Raw genomic sequence first — 13,473 nt, 5'->3', positions numbered from 1 at the left:
ATGCGTGTTGCTTTTTTAAAAATATATTTTTTGGCTTTTTCTGCCTTTATTGGATAGTGTACAGTATGTATGGTGACAGGAAATGGGCAGAGAGATTGGGGTTGACACGCTGCAAAGGTCATCGGGATCGGGAGTCGAACCCGCAACACGCGGTCAGGCTGGCTTAGCAGCCTAGGTGCCCGGACCGCCACACTAGCCACCCAGGCCATTTCCATATTGGCCCGTATAGGACAATAATTAGAACTTTAATCAGTGCTTTGGATTTCCTTTCGCCACTTTAATTAGACTATTTGAGCTATAGAGAATTCCAGAGATCATGTCCAATAACGAGAGGATCCATTGTGAAACTTTGAGTTATGTGGAGGTTTCCATCTTACGACCAACCGACAACTTGTTTTTGCAGCTGTCAGACCCAAAAGTAGGAGTCTTCTTCTCTGAGATTTAGTACTATCTATTAGGCAAAAGGGGAATACAGCTTCCCATTACTTTATGTTGCACTTCTTGACAAAATACTGGTCAAAACATCACTAATCGTTGGTCAATCTGGCATTGGTTTTATGATAGTTTTACTTTCTTTAGAGAATCCATACTGAGCAGTTTGGGGCCAAGGAACGAGGGACCCAACTAAGAGGGTGTGATTATAAGCGGCTGTGTGTCCTCTTTTCTTCAGGTCACTGTTCTACTTTACTGCCGTGAGGTAGAGCAGCTGGGCTGTGCCTGGTACGAGGTGACAAACGGATAGGCGGACAGGCTCCGTGGCCCGCTGTCCCTTTCATGGATGCCAGGCTGGCCCTACCGCACCTGTGGACACTGCTTGTGCTCTCGACGGTGGCACTGACGTGGGCCGACGCCGCGGAGATCTACAGCAATACCTGGGCCGTGCACATCACAGGCGGGCCGGGCGAGGCCGACCGCATTGCCACGAAACATGGCTTCATCAACTACGGCAACGTAAGTCGAGAGTGCGTTTGTGGGTATGAGCAAACTGTGTGTGTGTGTGTGTGTGTGTGTGTGTTAGACATGTCACGGTGTCCGGTGTTACCGGTGGGCGGGCACGCCACCGAGTACATTACTTGCACACCGATAGCACTGTTTTATTATTATTCTTAATACTAGACTAATTATTTTCTCGTGTACCCTATAAAACCACTGAGTGCTGCCCTTCAACGGGGCTACAGGCAGGCAGCAGCCAGTGCGGAGCTGAGCACACACGCAGCATGGTGTCAAATTTCACTTTAGTTTGGTGACAGGTCTTAGCTGCATTTGACTTATGGTACGGTGAGCTTATACTTCCACAATGTTTTAGTGCTTTATTTACTCACAATAACCTGTAGCAACGGTGCACTCTCAATTCATCCTGTAATGATTTCCTGTCTGGACCACTGAGCCATGGCCCAGGCCTGGATTGTTTATCTTCTAGTTGTATTTTTTGACCGTGCCTGCCTATATTGCCTAAAGCATCGATTTAAGTTACTTTGGAAATTATATCTAGAAGTTCAAGCGCTGTTGTAGTTTCTGTTTCTGGATCTATAGAGCACCGAAGTCCTGAGGTCATGGTCAGTAGAGGGCGCCAGTCCACAGGTTCGTGTACTTTTTATTTGCATTGAAATCCCCATAGGTGGATTTTAGATCTCTTCATATAAAAACTGTATTTGAAAAATAAACCGATCATCCCAGCCTTTTCACTCATATGGATATGAAGCATCGACTGAAGGTGAAAATGTACAAGTATACCCAAAGAGTAACACAATAAGCATTAGAAACGAGTCAAACAACCCAGAGACTACATTTCCCGGTAGGCGGGGTTTCTGCAGCTGCCCATCGCAGAAACTGACATGTTAATTACGTTTTTTTTTATTGGTCTTTAATGTTTCGTGGTTACTACGAGTCGAATCACTGCCAGCTGAGCTTACGTCAACGAGGAATCTCAGGAACGCAATGTGTTGACAGCTGGGCGTGACGTATATTAGCAACGACATTGCTTTCATTGTAGTTTCAAGGCTTTTGCGGCCACATTAATTCCATTTTCTCCAGAAACTGGCTGTATCAAATATTAATGGACATCATTAACGACACACAGCCACCCCCCTGACAGAAAGGCCGGGATGATCGGTTTATTTTTCAAACACAGTTCTTATATGAAGCGACCTAAAATCGGGGATTTCAATGCAAATAAAAAAATACATGGCGCCCTCTACTGAAAGAGACTGTGCTCTATCTATGCCAGGCAGGTCTATTAGGACACCTACATAGTGGTTGGATCCGGTTTTACCGGTGTCACCGGTGTTGAAAAGCACGGTGGAAACGGTGGGGAAATTCTAGCACCACGACAGGCCTAGTGTGTGTCTGCGTGCGTGCGTGCATGCGTGTCTGCGTGTGTCTGCGTGCGTGCGTGCACGCGCCAATCCTGCAAACTGTAACCAGTGTCAGGCTGTCAGCCGGTGTGTCGTGTGTATTTGTAGGCTTTTAGCTGAACATTTCACAGTAAAGTCCTCAGTGTTAAACATGCAATTTGTAACTTTTATGTTCTAACTAAGGCTGCAATAATTTCATTAAATTCGTTGCCAACTAATTTAGTAATGGTAAACGAATCGGCAACTAATCGCTGGAGTTTATTGCTATTTATCGTGGGTGTTTTTCCTCTTAACCATAATGAAATGTATGCAGTCAGAATAAGAGTAAAGGTACCATGAGTGGCATTGATTAATTTATTATATTATTTATTATTATATTTGTCTTATTTGAATAAAAGGGTAATCAGCAGCTTAGCAAAATGTATAATAAATTATGTATTTCTGAATTAATTATTCATATATTCTAAGGTGGTAGCTAAATAAGTCCCATAATCTGATTATTCATTTAAATAATGGACAGATGAATCGATTATGAAAATAACCATTAGTTGTAGCCCTAGTTCTAACCAAGATTCAAACCTGTGTCTCCCGTGTGAGAGGCCAGCCGCCACATTTATACTGCTCAGCCTCTTGGTTAAAGGCTCATACATAGTCTGGATTTTCGGTGGTGAGCTGACCACCAGCCTTAAGGCAGACTAGAAGCTCGAGTCTCGACCGGCATTCGCCCCGTCTCACTCTAGCGCCACGGGCAAAAAAAAGGTGTAACGCAGAAACCTGTGGCCTGTAGAATGATGTTACCACGTGTGCATCGTTGTTTGATGACGTTATGTAGAGTGGGCCTAATAGGCAAAAGGTGGCTTAAGTTAAATGTGCCTAAATACTGCATTTTATATTAACTGTACAATATTGTGCAAAGGTGAAAACATTGAGGGCGGGATAATAAGCCTAGATCATAGACGGAGAAGTGATGAAGTGTGGAGGCAGCCCATGGAGGCAGCCCATGATGAGCTGACGCACAGCAACGTTGCCTCTCTGATACTGGTAGTAGGATATTGCACTTAATGGTGCTACTTGTTAACCAGACTCTCTGATACTGGTAGTAGGATATTGCACTTAATGGTGCTACTTGTTAACCAGACTCTCTGATACTGGTAGTAGGATATTGCACTTAATGGTGCTACTTGTTAACCAGACTCTCTGATACTGGTAGTAGGATATTGCACTTAATGGTGCTACTTGTTAACCAGACTCTCTGATACTGGTAGTAGGATATTGCACTTAATGGTGCTACTTGTTAACCAGACTCTCTGATACTGGTAGTAGGATATTGCACTTAATGGTGCTACTTGTTAACCAGACTCTCTGATACTGGTAGTAGGATATTGCACTTAATGGTGCTACTTGTTAACCAGACTCTCTGATACTGGTAGTAGGATATTGCACTTAATGGTGCTACTTGTTAACCAGACTCTCTGATACTGGTAGTAGGATATTGCACTTAATGGTGCTACTTGTTAACCAGACTCTCTGATACTGGTAGTAGGATATTGCACTTAATGGTGCTACTTGTTAACCAGTAGGTGTCCTACCTGACACCTGCGTCTAAATGTCTCATTGGAAGAGTAGGGACCTCCAACCATTGCAGCATGTTATATTAACATACACTGTCTACCATACAAATTAAAATAACATTTTATTAATTAAAATAAGTAACATTGCAGCATAAGTAACCTAAATGGACCCGTAAAAGGTCTATTCATACACCAGTTTTAGGTGATAAGGTGGCCACCGAAACGGTCGTTAATACTAAAAACAGAGATGTGTTGGATGAGTGGCTTATCACCGCGGCAACAACTACAGTGTTGTTGAGAGCAGTTCCACTACAGTGTAGAGTCCTCATCATGACCCCTTCAGGCCATGCTGCGCACGCAGCTTATTGCTGGTAGCAAGAGGCATGGCATCCCCCGTGATAACCGCTTAATTGGAGCACACATGACTTACAACTTACTAGCAGACTCATGGGCATTCGAGAGGGACAGCTGGAGGTGGTGTGTTTACCAAGTTAATACTTGGACAAAGGGGAGAGCAGCAAAACTATTATTTTGAGGAGTAGAGGAAAGCTGCTGTTTCAAATCACGCCTCTGGGAGTTTCATTTCCCTTTCTCTATTCTGTTGCTTTCTGGTGATTGAGACTGCCCGATCTTTTTAATTAATCGCACCATTGGCTCACATAGATAAGGGAAAAAAGGACAGTTGTCAGACAGACGAGAGGAGAGGAGCGGAGGAGAGAGGCGGGAAAAGTGTCTCATTGTTTAGTCGATGGTATGGTAGCCGTTTTGAATATATCAACATTCTTCTGAGGCTAAGCTTTTCCATATTTACGCTCTGCAGTTGACAGTTAGTTGCTATTGGGTCCCTGCGCTCGCTGTTGCTTCACTTGAGACTTCACTCCATTTGCATGCGTCTTTGTGTGGGCCAGGTTGTGAGCTGCACACACCGCTGAGCAGCCTTCTGGAGAACTCCTCAGGAATATTCCTATGAGGCTCTGCATATTCCCAACTCATAATTGTGATCTTTCTAAAAGAGGGGTTTGCTAAATGTATTCTGGTTTATGAGGGAGATGTTATTTGTCCTCTTGTTATGAATGAAATCACAGTGATATCACAGTGGAGCTGAGCAGCTGTCATATAGGCCTAAGTTGGAAGACATTAGAAGTGTTCTTTTATTAAATTGTATTTATCGTGTGCTCCATCACCCTGAATTGACAAAAAAATATCTTGTCGAAGTGACTTGCACTCCAGTTTAATTTAGACCTCTTTGGATATTGACCATAGACTGTAAAAAAATAGATATTGACCCAATAGGTTGCGGTTGTTTTGGCTGTGTAAAAGTTATTGTGACAGACAGAGAAAGTTTTCATTGGGAAAAATGGCCTCAAATAGACCTTTTATTCTTAATTGCTTCTGTGAATTCTAGACAGAATCAATTTAGCCTTATTGAATTGGGTGAAATGAAATGCTCAATATTCTACACCACACACGCACATACATATTCTATGCAATCACTCAGGGACACACTTGCACGGGGCAGAAAACAAAATAGCTCTTCCCCGTCTAAGCTGGCATAATTCTTTGTTCACCCATTCATCTCAAGTCGTGTGATTACTTTCTTCCCTTTGTCCCAAACTTTTTCCTTTCCCTCTCTCTCCATCTCTGTCTCTCTCTTTCTTCTCTCTGTTTACAAACCAACCACCCATCCTACTTTCTTCCTCATTCAGCCCAGATACAAAGAAAAGAACAGGATTCCATCCTGTCATTGGAACAGGTAGATTAATGACTGGAGAGAGGGGAGAAACTACCGTGTGCTTCCTCGTTAGTCACTTAAATAAAAGGAGCTTCGCTTACAGTAGCCATGACTGTCACTGATGAATGTTTGATGCCACCCACGCAAGTTTGGGAATCTGCGAACGCTAAACTGCTGTCGTGTCCACAGCGTGCCAAAAGGGCCGACCGCGAGGCTACAGAATGTACAGCCCTAAGCCTCTGCATTCTCCCCACCCCTCAATTCCCCCAACTGCCCGACTGTGGTCAGAGGCAGCCTATAACCACATGAACTGTTCTATCTTCCCTATTCTGGGCATGTTATTTCTGGAATTTATATTTATTATTATTATATATTTTTCTTTCAATTTACAAAGAATCGTGATGAAGCTGCAAATGTATTTGCCAATTAAAAATCACTGGGGAGGATAGAAGTGGTTAAACACATGCCACGGTTACTATAGCTTTTATATACACTACCACATGCACTGTATATAGATGTTTAAAACCTTCGGAACATTGCACACAATAAGACCAACCTACCAAACCTTGTTATTATCCTTACTATTGCTGCTATTCTCTGATTAAATATTCCTTCTTTCATGGCTTTGTCATTGTTTGTTATTATTTCTGTAGCTGCTGCTGCTACAGTGAAACCAGAACAAAATAATTGTACTCTTATGTACTCGTAACACAAGATGTAACAACAAAGAATAATGAATCGTGAATATCAAAAAAGACCCACTACCATCATCCACTGACCTCTTCTTCTACTGCTGGGCCTCACAACCTCATAGCAGACTGTCTTTCTTCTCCCTTCCCCGCTGACACCCTGCAGCGCATTGATGAAAGGGGCTGTTTCTGGAATATTATTTCCCCCCATACAGTGTTGGAGGGGAGATGACTGCGTGGGTGGGTTTAGAGTAGGAAGGCAATGGGATAAACAATGACACATTTGGGGGAGAGTGTGAAAGGAAGGACAGTCTCTCGGAATTACCCACTGCAAAACACACAGCCAGCGGAGCTGAGTGCAATAACGGGGCGAGTGGGAGAGTCTGGCAAGAGGCAGAGAGAGAGAGAGAGAGAGGAAGCAAAAAAAACGAGTGGGAGTGGACAGAGTGTGGCCCCAGAAGGACCCAGTCTGTCGGTCAGCAGAAACACAGAGGCAAAGTGGGAGTGCAAAGTGACGTTTAGCATTATCTGTAGTCTGGAACGACGTTATTGTATGTAGGAATAAATCCTAGGCCATCATTCTCTGACAGGGTGACTGGGTAATGAGCCTTGTGCGGCTGATGATGAGGTGCTAAAAGGGAGAGAGATGGAGAGAGTGACGGCGAGGGGAGGCTTTATCTCTACAATGATTGGAAGCCCCCCTGGTGGCTGGACCACAGCAGGGGTGTGGGGTGTGAAGGAATGGCTTGTCCAAGGCATTTGCAGAGAACGGCGAAGCTGATGTGTAATCAGAAAGTAATGGGATTTTTATCACTAATGTAATTACGGGATCATCATGTACAGTAACTGCTTGTTTTTGTTCAATGGTGTGTGTGTGTGCACGACGTTGCGTTGCAACTTTGCAAAACATTTTGATTTAGTCAATAGGGAAAAACGGGTAGGCCGGCCATCCTATAGTATCAAGTTTATGTTTAGCACACAGTGCTAGTGCTCTTTCAGCAGTATATTTTCATTAAGCCTACTTGTTTTGTACAACAAATAGGCTTCTCACCATCAACGAGGTCAGAATAAAGGGTATAAAATAGATAATGAACTAACGTTTCACGGCATTCCTCTCACTGCAGTGTGTGTGCGTTTGTGTTCTCTACTGTATACGTTTTACTTTATAAAATTGACTTGACTTGTGTGTGTGTGCGTGTGTGTGTGCGTGCGTGGCTGGGTGCGCGCGTGGCTGCGTTTGATCAAGAAACCAGAGAAGAAGTCTGTTGTGAAGGTCAGGTGCACCTATATGACTATAGCCCCGAGACGAGGCCTCTTGCTGAAGGAGCACCAGCCTTGCATGACGGCGTGGCTTTGGAATTAGGCTACCATGCAGTTCAGTGTTTCCCCTAGCATAGCATGTAGCTGATAGTGTGGGGGGAGCTTTCACGCATGCACACTCGTGCAGCGCGCATGCATGCGCCGGACCAGTGCACACGCACGTTTTCTTTTTTGCTGTCTTTTGCGGTTATTTGCTTTGTTGGCCTATTCGAGGCCACCTACTAAAAACCATACTGTGGTGGCTGGCTGGCCATGATTGTGTGGTGGCCCACAACACAATAACGCATATAGGTATGTTTAGTAGTAGCAGCCATAGTGGGTATATCAAGGATATGTACACAGGCTGATAGTGAGACGGTTACAGCTTGTAGGGTCACACAAAATATATACCTGGGGGTCCTGGGGACATAATTTGTTTATATCATTTGTATTTATGTAGGTTGTTTGTATTTTATATGTGCGAGTGTGTTTCATGTTGTGTTTCTGGTGAGCCAGGTCAGGGTGATTGTTTTCAGTGAGGTGAACACTGAACAGCTCTGTGGGCGTTGACAGAAGCTGATGCTCAGTCGAAACTAGGTTTGTGTTAAGTGCTTGCGGTTCACAAACGGCGTTGGTCATGTTTTTCATCCGTTGGGCTCCTTCTGGTATGTAAACAATATGAGATAGCATATATGCCTTTAGAGTTTCCTGCTTAAAATGTCAACAACCCTAGTTGCCCAGGGAACTACGCAAGTCATGATGGTTGAGGTGATGTACACTGTATCAATCAATGTCACTGACAGATAGAAGATGGCTTTGAAATGATAGCCAACACCAGAAACCCAACCTCAGTAAATTGAATAGATGTAAAACCATGAAACCTTTAACCCAGATATGAAAAAGATTTAACTCTATGGAAAATAGAGGTTGAAAGAACCCATGATGGACACGATGACAACGGACTTAAGGTATATCTTACAAGTTACTTTTATCTCAAGTTCAGTTTCAGAGCGGTACAGTTGAGACAGAAGAGAGATATGTCCACAAAGTTTCAAGATGCAGCCCTGAACAATATCACAGCAATTGCACAATCATTTTATACTCATAACATAGGATAACCATAGGATGACACATTACATCGTTGAGAGTTGTCATATTGCTGTCATCAGGCGACAGTGGTTCTGAAGTTTGTTTGTGACTCCAGTCATGTTGAGACCTTGATTAAACTTGCTCAATCCAGTTTTGTGTCATTATCTCTGTGGCCATAGTTTATTCTCCTTTGTTTTCCTTCTTGTTGATTTTCCTCTTAGGTCTTTTGGGTATTATTGTTATTTTCAATTGGTATAGGTGGCAATCTGCAGTGGGTGATGGCTGATAGTAAACATGCAAACATTACAGGAAACGGTATACATGGCATGGTATGACAGGGTGGTCCTGCACATACAGACAAGGTGTTTTTAACATCATTATAAGATGTAATTACAGTATAAAATAATAAAACACAATACAATAAAATATCTATCAAACTCTTCAGAAGAACATATCAGACCAGAACTATGCCTTTCCAAGATCTCTACTCTGGAATAAACCCAAATAATATTAAAACAATAAGTTATTGTTTTGGTCCATAACCCATTTGGTGTTTTAACCATTATTTTAAACTTGAGCTATTGAAAAATAGCAGATCTGTAGATCTGCTATTTTTGGGGAAAAAAAAACGGGAAAAAAACATATTTTAGGTTGGGGATTCGCGGCCAAATACAGATCATTCTGGGGGTCCTTGACATGAAAAAGGTTGAGCACCACTGACATAGAAACATAGTTATTTTCAGAAAACTGTTTATTTTTTATTTTTATCTGCCTCAAGTCTAAACTAAACCGGATAATTTATATATGGTCAGATATGAACTGGGACTTACAGGGTTAAATTAAGCTAACAGGTGCAATATGATATTTCTGGGGCAATAATAACCAATAATGTGATTAACACCGTTACACATATTAACCTAACCTAAAGTTTAACACAGCGTGAACACATTAACCTGACCTAGCCATTAACACAGTGTGGACTGTGAACACATTAACACAACCTAAACATTATACACAAATAAATCACATTACATACATGAATAAAATAATCTGACCTCACAAGGAGTTGTCAGACATCAGTATGGGGTTGCCTGCCAAAAAAAATAGGTGATTATCTGTGCTTTTTCGAGCCAATGCAAATAGCCATCCCGACTTTGATCTCTTGCAAAAACTGCTGATTCTCAGTTTCTGTCTCAGTTTTCTGTTTCCAAGGAAAAGACCGCAGGATGTCCCAGAATATCCTAGTGTGGAATGTTATGTTCTGGAACGTTTAAGATGTTGTGGAAGTTCTGTGATTTTTCCATGGTGCATCATCCTGTTGGTGCACTGAAACTGAAACACTGTTGTTGTTAACCACACAAAACGGAAGTCATTCCTCATCATAGGAACAGAGAAAATATGACCAATGCCATGTGAAGTTGTAGGTTGTCTGTTTTTCACTATTTTTGAAAATTCTGTATAATGACACCAAGATAGCGATGCCAGGTTGGTTAAACTGTCACAGTGGCACATAATGAGGAGTGTGGAATGGTTGTTACTCTGTCTAGCTGTTCCAAGCCTCCAGAGTGTACCATCTGGATGCCCTGGATCCCACAATAAAAGATTGTTTTGTTTTTTTCCCCAGGTAAATGTTACAAGAGGCAGCATATGGCTGCGATATGAAATCTGAGATAAACTCATCACAAAAGCATTAAGCACAGTCTTGCCATTCACCTTTCCGCTGGCTCTGTTTTCCAAAGTCGCATCAATGCACTAATAGTAGGTTGCATGTTCGGCGACACTTCATTAGGCCTCTTCCAAACGGAAGATCTGCAAGCAGCTCAAGTCCACTAATGTGAACCCAAACTTATATAGCAAAATGCTATATTCTGCACCATGCTGTTAGTTATTCTGATGTTGTTTGGAAAATGTCATGGTTTTGCACCTCTGACATACACGTCCACACTCGGTGGTGGGTGTAATCTAATGGGGCTGTATTACTGCCAGCTCCTGCTGACTCTATAATGTGCTATACAGTAACAGGGGGTTAGTGTATACTGGTGCAGGGAGTTGGTGCTCTCTCCTTTCTCTTCTCTGCCTGTCTTTCTCGCCTCTCTCTCTCTCTTTAATTTTGTATTTATTTTTCATACATTTTCATGAATGTTGCATGAACCATAATATTGCAAAGTATGAAAGTACAAAGTTGTACTCTACAACTGCAAGGCAGTTTTAGGCATAAACATTCTCCTGTCTTCCAATGGAAATATATAAATTATATTCTGAAAGGAAGTATATGAAATGTCTGAGGTCCATTCATATACTAGAAACAAAACTTCAAAAGCACATTGTCTCATGGGGAATAGACTGGAATATATAGTAGTGATTTAGTTGTTCTTTAGATAAATCATAAAGAAAAGCATATGATACACATTATAATGTGTATGCAAAATAGAAAAGAAAGGAAAGAAAGAACAAGTTAAGTGTGTAGTGTGCGTGCGTGCGTGTGCGGCTGTGCGCGTATGTGTTTAAATGCAGATTTGTTTCCTATATCCTTTGTTGCCTCCCTGAATCAACACCCACTCCTTCCATTATTCCATATACAGTTTGTCATTCCCTCACAGTTTAGCAGACCACGCTGTCTCATAAAATCCACACTATACTAAACCGTTGCATATACCAGTATACAAGAAACTTTTAAGGTTTTGAACTGTAAGCCTTTCCCTGTAATACCACACCCATGGTGAAATGTAACCCTTGCGTTTTACGTTGATGTTGGCATGCTAATGCAAGCGAGTTTCAATTAAATGCACACAGAGTTTCAGTTCAGTAAACCAAAATTGTCCTCAATGAAAAATAGTTGTTTGTGTTTTAGAATAGGCCATGGTACTATATATTTCATTAAACCACCTGGTTCCTAGCATCCCTATTCAGGGCTGAACATTAGGCTCACAATGTGTCGTCATGCAGCATGTTTTTGGCAAAGAGATTTGGAGTAGAGGGGAAATAAGGAACCGACCGAATATAGAGCCCTGGGAGACCCCGGTGTGAACTAAAATTTAGTTCTATATTCGGTATCGATGCCCCCTCCATATACTATGGAGGGGGCATCGATACCCGATTGGTCATTCTTCTACTCTCTCTTCACTGCAACTATCAAAGGCAAGAAAATCCAGAAAGGAAACTAACAACAAAGCAGTGGCTCAGGAGGTAGAGCATCTGGGAACATGTTCCCAGTTCGATACCAGGCTCCCCCAGAGTTGGTGTTTAAGTGTCCTTGACACTAAACGCATACTGTAACTGCTCCCAATGAGCAGGACGGTGCATGGTTTCCTCGGCCGTCAGTGTGTGAATGTGTGTGTGAATGGGTGACTGCACATTGTAAAGCACCTTGGATAAAAGCGATAATATGAATACACCATCTATTTACCATTTACAATTATATAGGGTTTAAATGGTTAGGGGGAAAACACATAACATGAAATAATGCATGGTATTGGTAACCATACTGTAGTAGAAAAAAATGACACTCGTGTGAAGTGAGTGGTGCAACTACGTGTGGGGGGGTGGGGGGAGTTCCAGACCCACAGGAACGCACCCAGGGTGGCACACTGCCGCCCCGATTCCGGCGAGCCGCCCCGCATCCGAAACGGTTGAGAAATGACAGTTACCGTGTGGGGGTCCCTCTACTATACCCTGTACTGTACTGTACTGTACTGTACTGTACTGTACTGTACTGTACTGGCACACCCGAAATCACCATATATACAGTTAATATGTGCGTGTGTGTGTTTGCGTGTGTGTTAGGTTGCACACAGGTGGTGAAAAACCACTCAAAAATAATTTTTGCACACCTATAAAAATAGAGGTGCATTAAGCTTAATCTTTGAAGACAGGTACAGTAACTACACTGCACCATACTGTTCTGCAAAAGTTATACCATTACATCCTCTCCTGTTTCCTGCAGGAGTTTCAAATGAAAATAAAAAGGGAGCACTCCCCTGCAAAGGAAAAAACAAACGAACTAAAACAACAAGTACTTGCTATTAGCGTTAACAAACCTCAGCGGTAAAGGAGACAGCGGGAGAACGATTACATTATAACAGGGGAGGTTGCACTTGAAAAGAAAATAGGTTCTGAATATGGAAGCTCTGTTTCCCGTCATAATCATCACACCAATTTATACCGTTCAGTGCTAGGCTTTCTTTTTGTTTATGAGGAGTTATTTCATTTTTCCTCTTCACCCTGCTGTGGTTCTCTTCAGTAGGAGAGAGGGAGGGAGGGGGGGGGTGTCTGTGTGTGTCTGTGTGTGTGTGTGTGTGTGTGTGTGTGTGTGTTTGTGTGTGTGTGTGTGTGTGTGTGTGTGTGTGTGGTAATAGATTTTTGTTTGTGTGTAACCTCACAGACACAAGGTAAAGCCGTCGTGTCTAGCAGCCTGGTGGCACATGAGCGTTTTGGCACAGTGTTGCCATGGAGAGTGTTGCCAGCTTATCGTTGTCTATTTGAGGGGCATGCGTGTGTGCGTGCGTGCGTGCCGCATATGTGTGTATGTGTCAGTTTGAGCTGTGTGTGTGTGGGGGGAGGTCAGAGTCCTGTGCGTGTTTGCATGTGCGAAAGAAAGCGCCCTACTTTCTGCTTTGTGGTGAATGGATGTGTCAAGATGTTGAGGCCAAATGAAGCATTTATTGAAACCGTTCAACTGTGTTGAATGCATTCAGTGGAAATTGAAATGATGGAAGGTTTTACACTGTGTGATTTGCATT

At 42.6% G+C, this 13,473-nt stretch overlaps 1 protein-coding gene across 2 annotated transcripts in view; it reads left to right on the top strand.

Annotated features, from left to right (window-relative positions):
- Nucleotides 1–13,473, top strand: part of furinb (furin (paired basic amino acid cleaving enzyme) b) — a 125,689-nt gene that overhangs the window by 6,843 nt on the left and 105,373 nt on the right. For both annotated transcript variants that reach the window (XM_080761862.1, XM_080761863.1), the window contains exon 2: nt 671–951. In XM_080761862.1, coding sequence (XP_080617988.1) covers nt 775–951 — 177 coding nt within the window. In that variant the 5' untranslated portion in view covers nt 671–774. The remainder of the gene's footprint in view (nt 1–670; nt 952–13,473) is intronic.

The sequence above is a fragment of the Protomyctophum bolini genome (assembly GCF_963924005.1).
Source record: "Protomyctophum bolini genome assembly, chromosome: 4".
Taxonomy (NCBI): Eukaryota; Metazoa; Chordata; class Actinopteri; order Myctophiformes; family Myctophidae; genus Protomyctophum; species Protomyctophum bolini.
The sequence above is the reverse complement of the archived record's forward strand: the minus strand, read 5'-3'. Positions and strand labels throughout refer to the sequence as shown.